General features: G+C 33.9%; 1 protein-coding gene across 1 annotated transcript in view; it reads left to right on the plus strand.

Moving 5' to 3' along the window:
• Positions 1-14,944, plus strand: part of dock4a (dedicator of cytokinesis 4a) — a gene marked incomplete at both ends in the record, with an annotated part of 66,168 nt that overhangs the window by 9,078 nt on the left and 42,146 nt on the right. Inside the window, 6 exons of the mRNA XM_079411891.1 lie at positions 8,856-8,939; positions 9,691-9,731; positions 9,946-10,001; positions 10,455-10,551; positions 11,974-12,122; positions 13,602-13,686. Coding sequence (XP_079268017.1) covers positions 8,856-8,939; positions 9,691-9,731; positions 9,946-10,001; positions 10,455-10,551; positions 11,974-12,122; positions 13,602-13,686 — 512 coding nt within the window. The remainder of the gene's footprint in view (positions 1-8,855; positions 8,940-9,690; positions 9,732-9,945; positions 10,002-10,454; positions 10,552-11,973; positions 12,123-13,601; positions 13,687-14,944) is intronic.

Below are 14,944 nucleotides of genomic sequence, written 5' to 3' on the forward strand. Positions count from 1 at the left end.
ATGATGAAATAATAAGAATTATGATAATAACACAAATTGACAGTAAAATAATTACTACTACTACTACTAATTATTATTGTTATTATTAATTAATCATTTATACATTCTAATTATATATGCATATGTATGTTTTAAATTCAAATTACAAATTGAAGTTCCAAAAGAAACAATCATATAATCAAAAATTGTGTAAAACACCTGAAATATTTGTGATTTATATTTTGCTTATAAATCTAAATAAATATTATAAAATAAATATTTTGCTTAGCTTCACTCACTACAAGAATAACTGCAGGATCCCAGATGTACCCATACGAACATCCCTCCCATTAGCAATCTAAGTGTTGTGTTGGTATTTCTGTGTATCAAGAGTATGTCTGTTCGTGCTCTGCCTTCGGCTTGTATTGTCCTCTCTGGAGGCTGACTCAATACAACATTACAGCTAGCGTCAAAAAGCAATATGAAGAGAGGTTAGTGAGCACGCCCATCCATCACCCTGACACACAGACAGATATCAGCGAGCTCTGACTGTCTACAGGGGATTCTGCTGTGGTTTAATGTCCTGACATCAGCCATTTACTGTCTCTGGTAACGCTGATAAATGGCATTTGCAGTGAATATATTAGTGCATGTAAAATATAGTAAGTAATGATGGTTTTAAAATACAGAATAAGTGTTTTGTGGTAAGTTGTATTGCATCAGATCAGTAGGATTTGCAGCTGTTCTTTCTATGAGGACTGCAGGTGAGAGTGTTTCGGGTCAATTGATGGTACCTTCAATTGCTGAATCAGATCAGTTCTGTGTTTTTCAGGCTAACATCGATGAAATCTTGTGATAATGATAGTTGTGGAAGCATCAAACTATTCAGTAATGTTATGCATCATGTGATTGTATTCTAACAAAAGTGTGCGTATGAATTCACAACTTCCATTCAAGTTATATTTCAGCTGATGCAATTTCCAGTTACTATTGTAAATTTTAAAACATAGTCAATTATTTGTAGTATTTTTGCAAAGAAAATAGCCTATAACATTAAAATAGAAAAATATGTATGTATAAATATTAAATAAACCATTATTATTATTACCATATATATATATATATATATATATATATATATATATATATATATATATATATATATATATATATATATATATATATATATATATATATATATATATTATATATATAATATTATACTAAAATGTAACACGTATAACATTAATAATTTATTTCAAATATATATATTTGAAATAAATTATTATTGTTATATATGTTACATTTTAGTATAATATTCAGTTTTTATTATAAATTTAATAATAGTTTTTTATACTATTAAAATGATATAAAAAAAATAGCAAAACAAATTTACCATTTCAAATGGACATAATATATTTATATATAATTATATACATAAACACACACACACACATATATATACAGGTCCTTTTAAAAAAATTAGCATATTGTGATAAAGTTCATTATTTTCTGTAATGTACTGATAAACATTAGACTTTAATATATTTTAGATTCATTACAACACAACTGAAGTAGTTCAAGCCTTTTATTGTTTTAATATTGTTAAATAATATTAATGTTATTAATATCTCAAAAAATTAGCATATCATGAAAAGGTTCTCTAAACGAGCTATTAACCTAATCATCTGAATCAACTAATTAACTCTAAACACCTGCAAAAGATTCCTGAGGCTTTTAAAAACGCCCAGCCTGGTTCATTACTCAAAACCGCAATCATGGGTAAGACTGCCGACCTGACTGCTGTCCAGAAGGCCATCATTGACACCCTCAAGCAAGAGGGTAAGACACAGAAAGAAATTTCTGAACGAATAGGCTGTTCCCAGAGTGCTGTATCAAGGCACCTCAGTGGGAAGTCTGTGGGAAGGAAAAAGTGTGGCAGAAAACGCAGCACAACGAGAAGAGGTGACCGGACCCTGAGGAAGATTGTGGAGAAGGACCGATTCCAGACCTTGGGGGACCTGCGGAAGCAGTGGACTGAGTCTGGAGTAGAAACATCCAGAGCCACCGTGTACAGGCGTGTGCAGGAAATGGGCTACAGGTGCCGCATTCCCCAGGTCAAGCCACTTTTGAACCAGAAACAGCGGCAGAAGCGCCTGACCTGGGCTACAGAGAAGCAGCACTGGACTGTTGCTCAGTGGTCCAAAGTACTTTTTTCGGATGAAAGCAAATTTTGCATGTCATTCGGAAATCAAGGTGCCAGAGTCTGGAGGAAGACTGGGGAGAGGGAAATGCCAAAATGCAGTCCAAAATGAAGTCCAGTGTCAAGTACCCACAGTCAGTGATGCTGGTGTTGGTCCACTGTGTTTTATCAAGGGCAGGGTCAATGCAGCTAGCTATCAGGAGATTTTGGAGCACTTCATGCTTCCATCTGCTGAAAAGCTTTATGGAGATGAAGATTTCATTTTTCAGCACGACCTGGCACCTGCTCACAGTGCCAAAACCACTGGTAAATGGTTTACTGACCATGGTATTACTGTGCTCAATTGGCCTGCCAACTCTCCTGACCTGAACCCCATAGAGAATCTGTGGGATATTGTGAAGAGAAAGTTGAGAGACGCAAGACCCAACACTCTGGATGAGCTTAAGGCCGCTATCGAAGCATCCTGGGCCTCCATAACACCTCAGCAGTGCCACAGGCTGATTGCCTCCATGCCACGCCGCATTGAAGCAGTCATTTCTGCAAAAGGATTCCCGACCAAGTATTGAGTGCATAACTGAACATAATTATTTGTAGGTTGACTTTTTTTGTATTAAAAACACTTTTCTTTTATTGGTCGGATGAAATATGCTAATTTTTTTAAATAGGAATTTTGGGTTTTCATGAGCTGTATGCCAAAATCATCAATATTAAAACAATAAAAGGCTTGAACTACTTCAGTTGTGTTGTAATGAATCTAAAATATATGAAAGTCTAATGTTTATCAGTACATTACAGAAAATAATGAACTTTATCACAATATGCTAATTATTTGAAAAGGACCTGTATATATATATATATATATTAAATATTTATATGTTGATATTTTTATAATGCAAATAGAACATTTTGAAAAATGCAAGATATGCTTAAAAATATAAAATAATGCAATTTGTGTAATGTATCTATGAAAAATCCTGTCAGATATGATAATTATTTTCATGTTATGGTTGCAATCAGTAAGTAATTGGTATTAAAATGTTAAAATTTTGTCTAAAAATATAAAAACAATAGTAAATAAAAAAATAAATAAAATAATTTGTTTAAAGTGCTTCAAGGAATTTAGGCATCTCAAGATTTTAATGTACAGTATGAATAATTAAATATTATGTTTGAGATAATACTCAAGAGCATTTTAAAATAAGTGTTTTTAAATGTTTACTTTAAGTGATCATAAGATGACAGCAGATGTAATATAAATGTAAATAAACATTCTAGGGCTGCCACTAACGACTATTTTTATTTCGATTAATCTATCGACTAATTTGTCGATTAATCTAAATGATTAATTTCCCACAAAGAATCTACAATTTTACTGTGAACGGAGCCGCTGTGAGACGCACGTAGGCTACTTAACCTACACGCATGTAAATAAAGCACATATACCGTGTCAGAACTGTATCGCAATTAAATCATAGCGTTTGTGAATTCACAATTATGCTTAATTATGATTTTTAAATGCATTTAATATATCATGCAGTCTAATAATGTGTTTTATGGATTTTCGTCCGTGAAATGCGACACTTCCGGAATTTTGCTCGTTAGTCGAAGCGAGCAAAATGAAGTCGACGATTTTTAAAAATCGACTAAAATCGACGAATCGCGACAGCCCTAAAACATTCAAATATATAATACTGTTTGCTGATTTAAAAAATCTGTAATATCAGTGATAACCTATAACTGACCGCATTAACAATATGTACATTTGACTGATTATAAGGTGTATTATAAATGCACAGGCTAGAAAGCTTTATACAATTGTTACACATTGTTCTTCGAGTTCATACCAGTCTAACTTGAGGAAAACTGATTTCTGTGGGTAACCTTTGAGCACAGCAGAGAAAATGTGCCAACACATCAACCGGAGTGATGCAATGAGCAATCGCGCAGTCCATCACAACATTTTTCCCAAACATACCCTGCTCAAAAAATGTGTGACGTGTGATATTCTTTATATCCACAGAGATTTAGAAGCTGAACATGCACAATACTATGCAGTCTATAAATGTGGGCAGATTAATTAATGCTACCTTAACCTTTCTAAAATGCTCCGATGTGTAATAGCAGCCGCATTACCGCAGAAGCAACTCGACTGAACCTTCCTGCACGGTGACTGTAGATCACAGCCGCGCGACTGAGTCACAGGCTCAGCGTTATAGCGGTCCGGACGGCTCTTTGCACCTGGTAAGGGTTATGCGAGACGGGCCTCTGGCTGCCCTGTCTCTCTGCCAAGCAGCAGTGTGTGTCCACAGCGCTGACAGCAGGACCGTGGGAAAGCATTTAGCACAAGTGCACAGCTCAGACGGGTTCGCCCGTCCTATTACAACAGAGCTTTTGTCACTCCCGTTGGCAATGACTGAGTTTCTCATAAAAAATTAATTGCTGAGATGCTAAGGTGTTGTGGGTGGTTGTCAGGGTGTTGCTATGCTGTCACTTAGTGAAGATCAATTTGTTGTTGTTTTTTTGTGTTTGTGCCTTTCAGTTAATCTAGTTCACAAAATAATCAGATTCGTTAGCTTCGTCTGAATCAAAATGAATATTAAATTCAAAAATCCTTAATCCAGTAATCACTAGGGCTGCCCTCGACTAAGGATTTTTCTGGTCGACTAGTAGTCGTTCATTTGAAGCATTAGTCGACTAATCGCACGTTTATTAATAAACCATTTAAATCATTATAATGAGCCTTTCATTGCCTAATAAGCACTCAAGCACACGCATAAAGCTTGCCGCAGAAGTACTGATTATGATTGTGTCAGGGGAAAAACAGTACAGAGGCTGCATTAACATTTTAATAATTTGATTAACTAGTGCTTTCTTTGTTTTCGGCTTAAAAGATAAATTGGCGACACGGACTCGTCATCGCCACAGTGATGCGCCTGTATGCATGTTTCATACAGATTACATAATCTGAGAATTTGTTTTCCATTTGAATTGGTTCATTGAAAGTAGGCATTCCACTCTCTCTATATTTTTAATGTCTGTAAGGCAAAGATATACACAGAATTTCGTGCCTGAGTTCACTAGGGCTGGTCTGAATACCATTTTTTGAGCTTCGAAGCTTCGGTAATAATCAACACCGAATATTTGAAGCTTCGGAGGGAGGGGCTGAACATATTCTTCTCTCTAATAAAGGCAGGAATCTCTGTGTGTGTGTTTACATTTTTATTATGTCGAGAACCATTCATCCAATCGACTTCACGTGTGGTGGGTGTGTTGCTGCAGACGCAAGGGTCGCATTTCAGTGCAATATGGACATGCAACGCATTCAGAATCAATAAACTTTTAATAAAGTATAGAACAGCGTGAGCCGGAAGCGGCGTGCCTCACGCAGGTAGGGTTAATGCTCAGAGAACAGACACTTAACTAGCGATACAAAACACACAGTAATTCCGGGCTTTCTTGTGCATCATCTTTAGAAGAGGCTTCCTTCTGGGACGACAGCCTTGCAGACCAATTTGATGCAGTGTGCGGCGTATGGTCTGACCACTGACAGGCTGACCATCCACCCCTTCAACCTCTGCAGCAATGCTGGCAGCACTCATACGTCTATTTCCCAAACACAACCTCTGGAAATGATGCTGAGCACGTGCACTCAACTTCTTTGGTTGACCAAGGCGATGCCTGTTCTGAGTGGAACCTGTCCTGTTAAACCGCTGTATGGTCTTGGCCACCGTGCTTCAGTTTCAGGGTCTTGGCAATCTTCTTATAGCCTACGCCATCTTTATGTAGAGCAACAATTCTTTTTTTTCAGATCCTCAGAGAGTTCTTTGCCATGAGGTGCCATGTTGAACTTCCAGTGACCAGTATGAGAGAGTGAGAGCGATAAAACCAAATTTAACACACCTGCTCCCCATTCACACCTGAGACCTTGTAACACTAACGAGTCACATGACACTGGGAAGAGAAAATGTCTTTTAGGGTTTTATCAAATCTTTAGGGTTTGCCCAAAACTTATTTAGTTACAGAGACTCACGGGTACTGCCGCTCGAGCATGAGGTCTTGCTCCCAGCACGCGCACTTCTCCCTCCCTCTCTCTCTCTCTCTCTCTCTCTCTTTCTCTCTCTCGCTCTCTCTCTGCGTCTGCATTGTTCATCAAGCGCCGGAGAGGAGCAGTTAAACACAAATATTATGTTGCGTCTCTAATTTTACATGCAAGTATAGCCGAAATCACAGCACAGTTATTGTCATTATCTTATGTTTATTTGATTTCATCAGACGACGGCTTGATTATCAGGATTTTTGTGCAGATTAACTTCTTGGAAGGGAGCTGGTTATGTAGTCTTAATGGGTCGCGTTTCAATCACTATTTCATATTCATTCCATTGTCTGACAACAGACACAGTAAAATATATAAATGAAAACAGTTTTATTGAGAATTTAGCTGCATCAAAATACAGTATGTAGGCACAGAGAGAGAGGCAAACAAATCTAATAATAAATAATAAATGTACATTTTGCATGTTCAGGAGAAGTGAGCTGCCCTGTCCTGCAAAAATGTAAACAGGTTTGTGTAAGTAAATTACTCCGTGCAAAGAAAGAGAAGTAATGGGAACTTGGTATTTCTTTTTTCATGTGTCTAATAGACATGAACAGCATCTATGACCTATGTCTAGTCTTCATGCTCTATGTTGACTATGGTTTCAATAATAATAAACATATATTTGCATAAAGCATTCATATTTGTCCATGCCCATGTTGATTAGAGTATTAAAAACTAATTTAAGGTACATTTAGAAAGGAAAAAATTGTGAGTTAACTCATGACAATCACGCGATTAATCGCAATTAAATATTTTAAACGATTGGCAGCCCTAATATTTATATATAATATATTTAGTGCTGTCAAACGATTATTCGTGATTAATCACATCCAAAATAAGTTTTTGTTTACATAATATATGCATGCTTGTATATATTTAAGAAAAATATGTTACGTTTATATATTAAATATATTTGTTTATGATATAATTTATATGAATATAAATATATACATGTAAATATTTTCAAAATATATGCTGTATGTGTGTGTCTTTGTATATATAAACATAATAAATATGCACAGTACACACATATATTATGTAAACCAAAACTTTTATTTTGGATGCGATTAATCGCGATCATTTGACAGCACTAATATATTGTATATATACCGTAACATTTGACCCATCTATTAAATTATTTTATATTTAATCCAGAAATTGTTAAAATTGATAATTTAACTGTAATTACCTGTTCTAAAATTGTTGTTAATTAATGAAAAAAAAAAAATATATATATGTTTTAACCTATTTAATGTTAATAGTAATAATAATAATAATAATTTGGTTAAATGTCATTTCATCCTTAGAAATTACACAAAATATCCTTTAATATATGTATCAATATTGATAATGGTGATGTTAACCTTGATCGTACTTGGTATCTGTTTGGAAAGAGTCTTGCTGGATTCAGGCCGGATGCTGTGTGTTTGTTTCAGCATGTATTAATGCACATCACTGACTGCCAGCGAGCTCAGCAACACATCCCGTCTTTAAAAGCTGACACGGCTGTTTCGGCAGCCTGCTTAACCTCTGAGCAGTGTCAAATCTCTGGCGGGTTTTTGTTTATGCACATAATTATTTATTTATTTCCATGTCAGAATATTTCCTTACCCACTTGATATGCAAATGAGCACTCCAAATAACATATTTGTGCATAAAGAATCTACGCATATGAATGCAAAAAGTAGTTGATGGGTTGAGCCTCTGCGCTCCTGTGTGGAGAGATCTTGTACTTGTGTTATGTAATTTATGCTTAGGGATGTATGGTTTATTTAAGAAAGCAGTGAGATAATGTTGGAAGTACAGATCTAAGCATAGTGTGGTTTAATGTTTTTTTAGGAAATGTGTGGAGTGCTGGGTTGTGTGTTATTCAGAAGTGAATTGAGAATGAATTTAAAGTCCCTGTTCCTGAATTCAGAGTCAATATTGAACATAATGTTGATATTACTTCAACCACTGATCTCTTCCATGCAAAGTTTTGAGAAGACAGATGGTTTTGTCACATTGCCGTCTGTCAGAGCCATTACTCATGGAAGCACTGAATAAAAATAAAAAAAAGGTTATTGTGACTTTTTATCTCACAATTCTGACTTTTTTTCACAGAATTGTGAGATATAAAGTCAGAATTGCGAGATACAAATGTATAATTTTGACTTTTTTTCTCAGAATTGCGTGATATAAACTCATAATTGCGAGTTATAAAGTCAGAATTCCGATTTATAGTCACAATTGCGAGATATAAACTCACCATTCTGACTTTTTTTCTCGCAATTGTGAGTTTACATCTTGCAATTCTCAGACTTGCGTGATATAAACTCGAAATTGCGAGTTAAAGTCCAATTTGGGGGGGGGGGCTGATATGTTCTCAGAATTGCGAGTTTGTCTCACCATTCTGACTTTTTAATTCGCAATTGCAAGTTTATATCTCTCAATTATGAGAAAAAAAGTCAGAATTGTGAGATAAGTCGCAATTAACTCAATTACGCAATTATTCAGTGGCGGAAACAGGCTTCCATAGTTACTTTACTCAGGAGCCGCACAATTTTTTTTACTTACTGTTTGCTTTTTCTCCTTCAGTGCTGGCAAATTTTCGAGGAATGGTTCAACATGGACTTCCGCTGGAGATCGGTGACACGGTGCAGATTTTGGAGAAATGTGAAGGTAGTCGTCGTCGTCGTCGTTGTTGTTGTTGTGTAGCTGACAATCAAGCTCTTTAGAGATGCATATCCTCAGCTGTGGAGACTGATTCTGTTGAATATAATAATAACACAGTAGATTTAATTCATTCTTACTACTTTTTTGGTGTTTCTTCAACTAGAAGCAGACACTGCTAGAAAAGAAGCCACTGACATGTTTTTTTTTTTTTAGTAAAAATCCTTTATCCCTGAAACATGTTTTATTAGAGCATGCTGGGTTTAACCACTGTGAGAAACCTTTTTATTTTCCTTTTTTTTTCATTTTTCATTTCAATTATACTAAGTTGAACCGAGTATAATTTTAGAGTATTAACAAAAATCGATTTATAAAATCTCATATAAATTACTGTATATTTTTCTTGTCATAAAATACCCACAGATGCTAGCATGATAATAAAAAAACACATTTTTGTTTATATTAAATATTTTAAAATATTTTTATTTAATATTTTTAAATGTAATGTTTAATCAATTTTATTGTGTAAAAATACATTTACAAATACAACTCTCATAAACCGCACTTTCCACACTGATCACTAGTATATTTTCTAGAATTCCACAGGGTCAGAGTGTCCATAGCTGAAGAAACACCCCCAGTGAAACCAGTTCATTTTTGTACAACATACTTAAAGTTGAAACGGTTGGAAGTGTTTAATACGCTTTGCATTCTGCTGTTGAAATATGAAAGTGAGATTATTATAAATGCCATTTTGCAGGATGGTACAGAGGATTCATCACAAAGAATCCAAACGTAAAGGTGAGAACAATCCTATATCGCTGTATGCTTGACTCCGTAAATGTGCAAAATTTAAATGATTTCTATATTTCTGTCAGTTTTTTTTCTGTTTATCTGTATTTTCATCTGCTTTGACTGTCAGCACATTTATATACAGAAGTGCATGTTTGTTTACTCTTGTGTGTTTTACACGGAGTAATTGGCTCATTAAATAACTTCTTGTTGTCTCTCCCAGGGAATATTTCCAAGCTCCTATATTCACCTCAAGAATGCCCATGTCAAGAACAAAGGGTATGAGTCTATGAAAAAAAAAAGTATATATACATATCTGTGAGAATTAAGCCACACTTAAAAACATAAATCTAAAATTTCTAAAATGTTATTGCATTATATAATGAATAATACATCAATCCAAGTGGCATTTATCTTAAAGAAAGAGCGTTTTGAATCTGGTGGAACTGGTGACCCATGAATGGACGGCTAATGAAATCTCACCTTTGACCTGCCACCAGTGCCCTTGAGAAAAACCCTGAACTGCTACTAGGGACCGTTCTTGTGCTTCAGATAAAATGCATTTTCAAAATGACACATCTGCTCTATTAAAGTGACAGGAGCCATCGCAAGTATATTTGCGGACACGTCCTCATGAGTCAGTGTTACTCCTCAGGGTCATGCGAGGTCACTGCTCTCCATCCTGCACTCGTTCAGATGTGTGTGTGATTGTGTGTTTGTCTTGCCCTGCAGGCAGTTTGAGACCGTCATTCCCACCGAGGACTCGGTCATTACAGAGATAACTATGACCTTGAGAGACTGGGGCACCATGTGGAAGCAGCTCTACATGGTAAATATCACTCTTTGTGCCGCACTAAACAAATGCAGTTGCTTTAACAGTGGACATTTCATTTGGAAGTTCATATTTTTTTATTAGTCTTGTCAATGATACGTGCATTTATCAGAAATAAATATTTTTACATTCTAAGCTCATTAAAAACCTGGAAATCTTTTTTTAATTATTTTTATTTTTATTTTTTATATTTAATGTTATATGAATATTTAAATTGTGGCCTCTAGGCTTGGAAAAATCATGAAAATGAATAATAAAATATAAATATATTTTATTATATAATAAATATATTTAAACTAAACTGTTATAATTTAAGTACAAAATTATTTGTTCCAATTTAGCAGTTTATGCACTTTAATTGTGCGGAAATAGTGCTGAAGTATATTTGATTGTGCTAAAGCAGAACTATTGCAAGTGCACTTTAGGTAAACTTTAAATATCTTGCATTTAAAGACCAATATTATTTAAAGATCATACTATCTTCATCAATAGGGAGATTAAAACACATTTTAGGCTTAATATTAAGAAAGTACTTTGGTGTACTACTCCAAATAAAGTTTAATTATATTTTTATATCAGCAGGTCTTGAGTGTTATGTCAGTAAATATGTTAATAGATTTGAACTATACTTAATATGAAATAAATGTATTTTAAATACAATATATAACTTTTTAACTAGGGATGTTTTTTTTTTTAATTATCCAGGAATTACAAAAAGAAATGTGTCAGTTAAAAATTGTCCGGGAACCCTGTATTTGCCAAAACTGTATTTTGCATTATTTCCTAAAAAGTTATTTCCTTTTAAGTGTGGGGTCAGAACCCCCCCCCCCCCCCCCCCCCCACACACACACATTTTTTTTATTTTATTTTTTTATTAATTAATATTTTAATAAATTAAAATTGTTATTCAGCAAGGATGCATTAAATTGATCAGAAATTACAGTCAATACATTTATAATGTTACAAAACATTTGAAATAAAAAGCTGTAGTTTTGAACTTTCTATTCATCAAAGAATTCTGAACAAATTATATAGATAGATAGATGATAGATAAAATAGAATTTTATTTATTTATTAGTATAGTTTTTTCTTTAGATAGACCGATATAGATGTAGTAATAAACATAAAATAAAAAATAAAAACAATTACTTACATTTTGATTTGTTTTAACTATTGCTTTGTTAAAAAAAAAAAAAAGTTACCAGGCAACTGGTCAGTAATTTTGTTTAATTTACCCAAAGACAAGTTTTATTCATTTAGAGCATGGCATGTATTAATTAATAAGACTAATAATGAATAAGTCTGAAAACGGTTTCTGCCGAAACTGTGGCAGCTATATCATTTTCTTAAACTCGTTTAATTAAAAAAGGTGAACACACTTTCTCTGTCACCCACTCATGTTTTTTCTGTGTCTCTCAGAGGAATGAAGGGGATCTTTTTCACAGACTGTGGCACGTGATGAATGAGATACTGGAGCTGCGGCAGCAGGTTCTGGTGGGCCACCTCACTCACGATCGCTTGAGTGACATCAAACAGCACATCACGGCACGGCTGGACTGGGGAAACGAGTGAGTTACAGTCACATACACCACAAATAAAAATACTGTCATTGTCGTGATGGTATTTGTATCGACTACTGCAAATTTGGGTTGTGTGACAACTTCAAAGCCTTTCAGAATCATTCAGTTTGATTCATTTATGCCATTAGAGTTTGGCTTTCCTGTCTTTGCCACATTGTGTTATTATTTCAGTGATTGCGAATGTATTGTGCAGTACACATAAAAACAGTGGGTGGAACGCAGTGGTTGGGACAGTGATGATGAACTGCCGGCAAATGCTGGCCAATCTGTCAGCCACGTGCTTGAATGCTTATATGCTGTTTTTCTCAGAAAAATAAATCGCAGATGGTAGTAACGAGTGGGACGTGTTACATATGGTTTTCTGGTGTCTTTCAGTACATATTCGTTTTTTGGAGGGTTTACAATGAAATGGATTCTTCTCACATTTGATTCATGCTTTGTGTAGGTTACTGCAGATTGTTCTCTGAAAATGACTTGGGTTATTGTTATGGGCGGAATCATGGAATTTGGTCATAAAAATTAAATTGACTGTATAAAGTGGAATGTCACAGAATTTGGCAAAATTTGGATGAATAAAACAAAAGTGGAGGTGATATTTATGTGATATTTTAAGGAAAATCACTCAAAAACTATTTTACATCCGTGTTTTGATTTAAAACCTCTGTTATTTGCCAAATGGTTAATTAAACTGTTGATGTTTTTTGATAATACATTTTTACAGATCAAAATATATTTGTATATTGTGCAACACAGAATTTCTGGAAAAAAATCAAAAATAAATTCATTAACTATCATTTGTTAAAATTGTTATGAATTATTACATTGTTTAAGTTTTAGGAATTCAGTTGATTAGACATGCTTTTTCATTAATTAATTAATCATAAATAAAACCATTAAAACAGAATTCAGAAAAATCAAAACAGAAAACATGGAATTTTGGAAAAAATTTAATGGAATTTGGGGGGGGTTATCGAATTTCATAGGGCCTGACGTTTATAACAACCAAGACAAAACTGTTGATTACGAAACAATTACATAATTTGTAAAATCAAATAATGACAGAAAAATAAACAAAAATCTGTGTTAATGGCACATTGTTTTCAGTGATGATTTATGTGTTTAATTGCAATTAATTAAATAAATTTTCATTAATTTAATATAATGTAATTTAATGAATAATTACAAATTGGGTTGTCACAATACTTTACATATTTTTATACGTTTATTATTTATATATTTAATATTTTTCATAATAAAAAGATCAGTATTGTGTGTGTATATATTTATTTAATATAAAATGTATGTATCTATGAAATAAAAAATGTCACTAACAAATCTGTATTTTTATTTGTTGTTGTAAATCAGAAAATAGTGCTAAAATAAAAACAAAATGGAAAATGCAAAATTATAATAACCACGGTGGGATTTGATGGGTAGAATCAAAATGTGTGTTTTTGTGTGTGACAGGCAGCTGGGTTTGGATCTCGTCCCCAGGAGGGACTTCGGCATGGTGGACCCTGATGAGATCAGCATCACAGAGCTGTATCGGCTGGTGGGTAGTCATACATTCACGCTCACGTACATGCAGGCATACACACACAGACACACACACATTCCCATTACCCATGAGTCACCTCACCTCCCTCCTCTGCCACCCATATTCTTTGCTGTGTTACTATGGCAACTGCAGCTCGACCTGACGCCAAGGCTCTCACTCAAGTGCGTCGTCCTGTGTTTTAACAAAGAGACACACACACACACACACACACCTCCAGTCGCCTGTGTATAGGGAAATTACAGTAATTAAGGACAAGAGAGAAATGCTAAATGGCGCATTAACAGGCTGTTTGCAAACTGCAGAGACACTTCACGCATGTAGTTTCCTGCCCTTATAATTTGGCATGCATGCAGCATCATTGGTGCAATTGGTTCATATCTTTCAAAGCCACAACAATGCCTGTGTACAGATCTTTGCGATACAATATCTGTTCCAAAACCTAGTGAGCCGCCTACTGCGGACATAAGCAGCTGCCTGCTAAGGGAACATCTTAACTGACGTAGAACATTTTGTTATTTTTGTTTTATTTTATTTATATATTTTTTAATTTTGTTAACTTTTTATTTTATAATTAGTTAATTAATAAAAAAAAAAAATTATTTTATATCTTATTGTGTGGATTAGATTTCATTCCTTTTTATTTGACTATTTATTATTATTTTATTATTTTAAAGACTTAAATTTTAAATAGTCTAGTTTTAAATAGACTGCTTTTTTATTAACTACACTTTGTCATTATTAAATATCCATAGCATCTATTAGTATATTGCATGTTTAGCATATTTTACTACTTATATTGAATAGTATAAATAAATAAAAAATAAATAAAAATATTATTGTATTTTCAATTTAAATACTATTGATTTAAAACTATATTTCTCAGTATTGAATATACAAAGCACACACATTTGGGGTAACATAGTCATAAAGTCATAATATAGTCATAAAATAAATAGTTTATCTATTTTATAATTAACTTTTAAACTATTTTTATCTATACTTCTCAGTACTGAATGAATAATAGTATAATAATATGAAAAACAAATTGCTTTGGAATTGCATTCTCTGCAAAGGAAACACAAATTTCTGCATTAGAATTTAGTAGGCTGCATTAGGAGGTTAAGCTTTTGTATCAGGAGAGCGTCTGTAATGTCTTGAAATGCTGCCTAGCTCACTAGATTTTTAAAAGAGAGCTAGTAAGACAATACCAGTATAGTCAGAATTCACTAAATTCTCTGTCTTTTCTCTCAGC

This window comes from Barbus barbus (assembly GCF_936440315.1).
Source record: "Barbus barbus genome assembly, chromosome: 48".
Classification (NCBI taxonomy): Eukaryota; Metazoa; Chordata; class Actinopteri; order Cypriniformes; family Cyprinidae; genus Barbus; species Barbus barbus.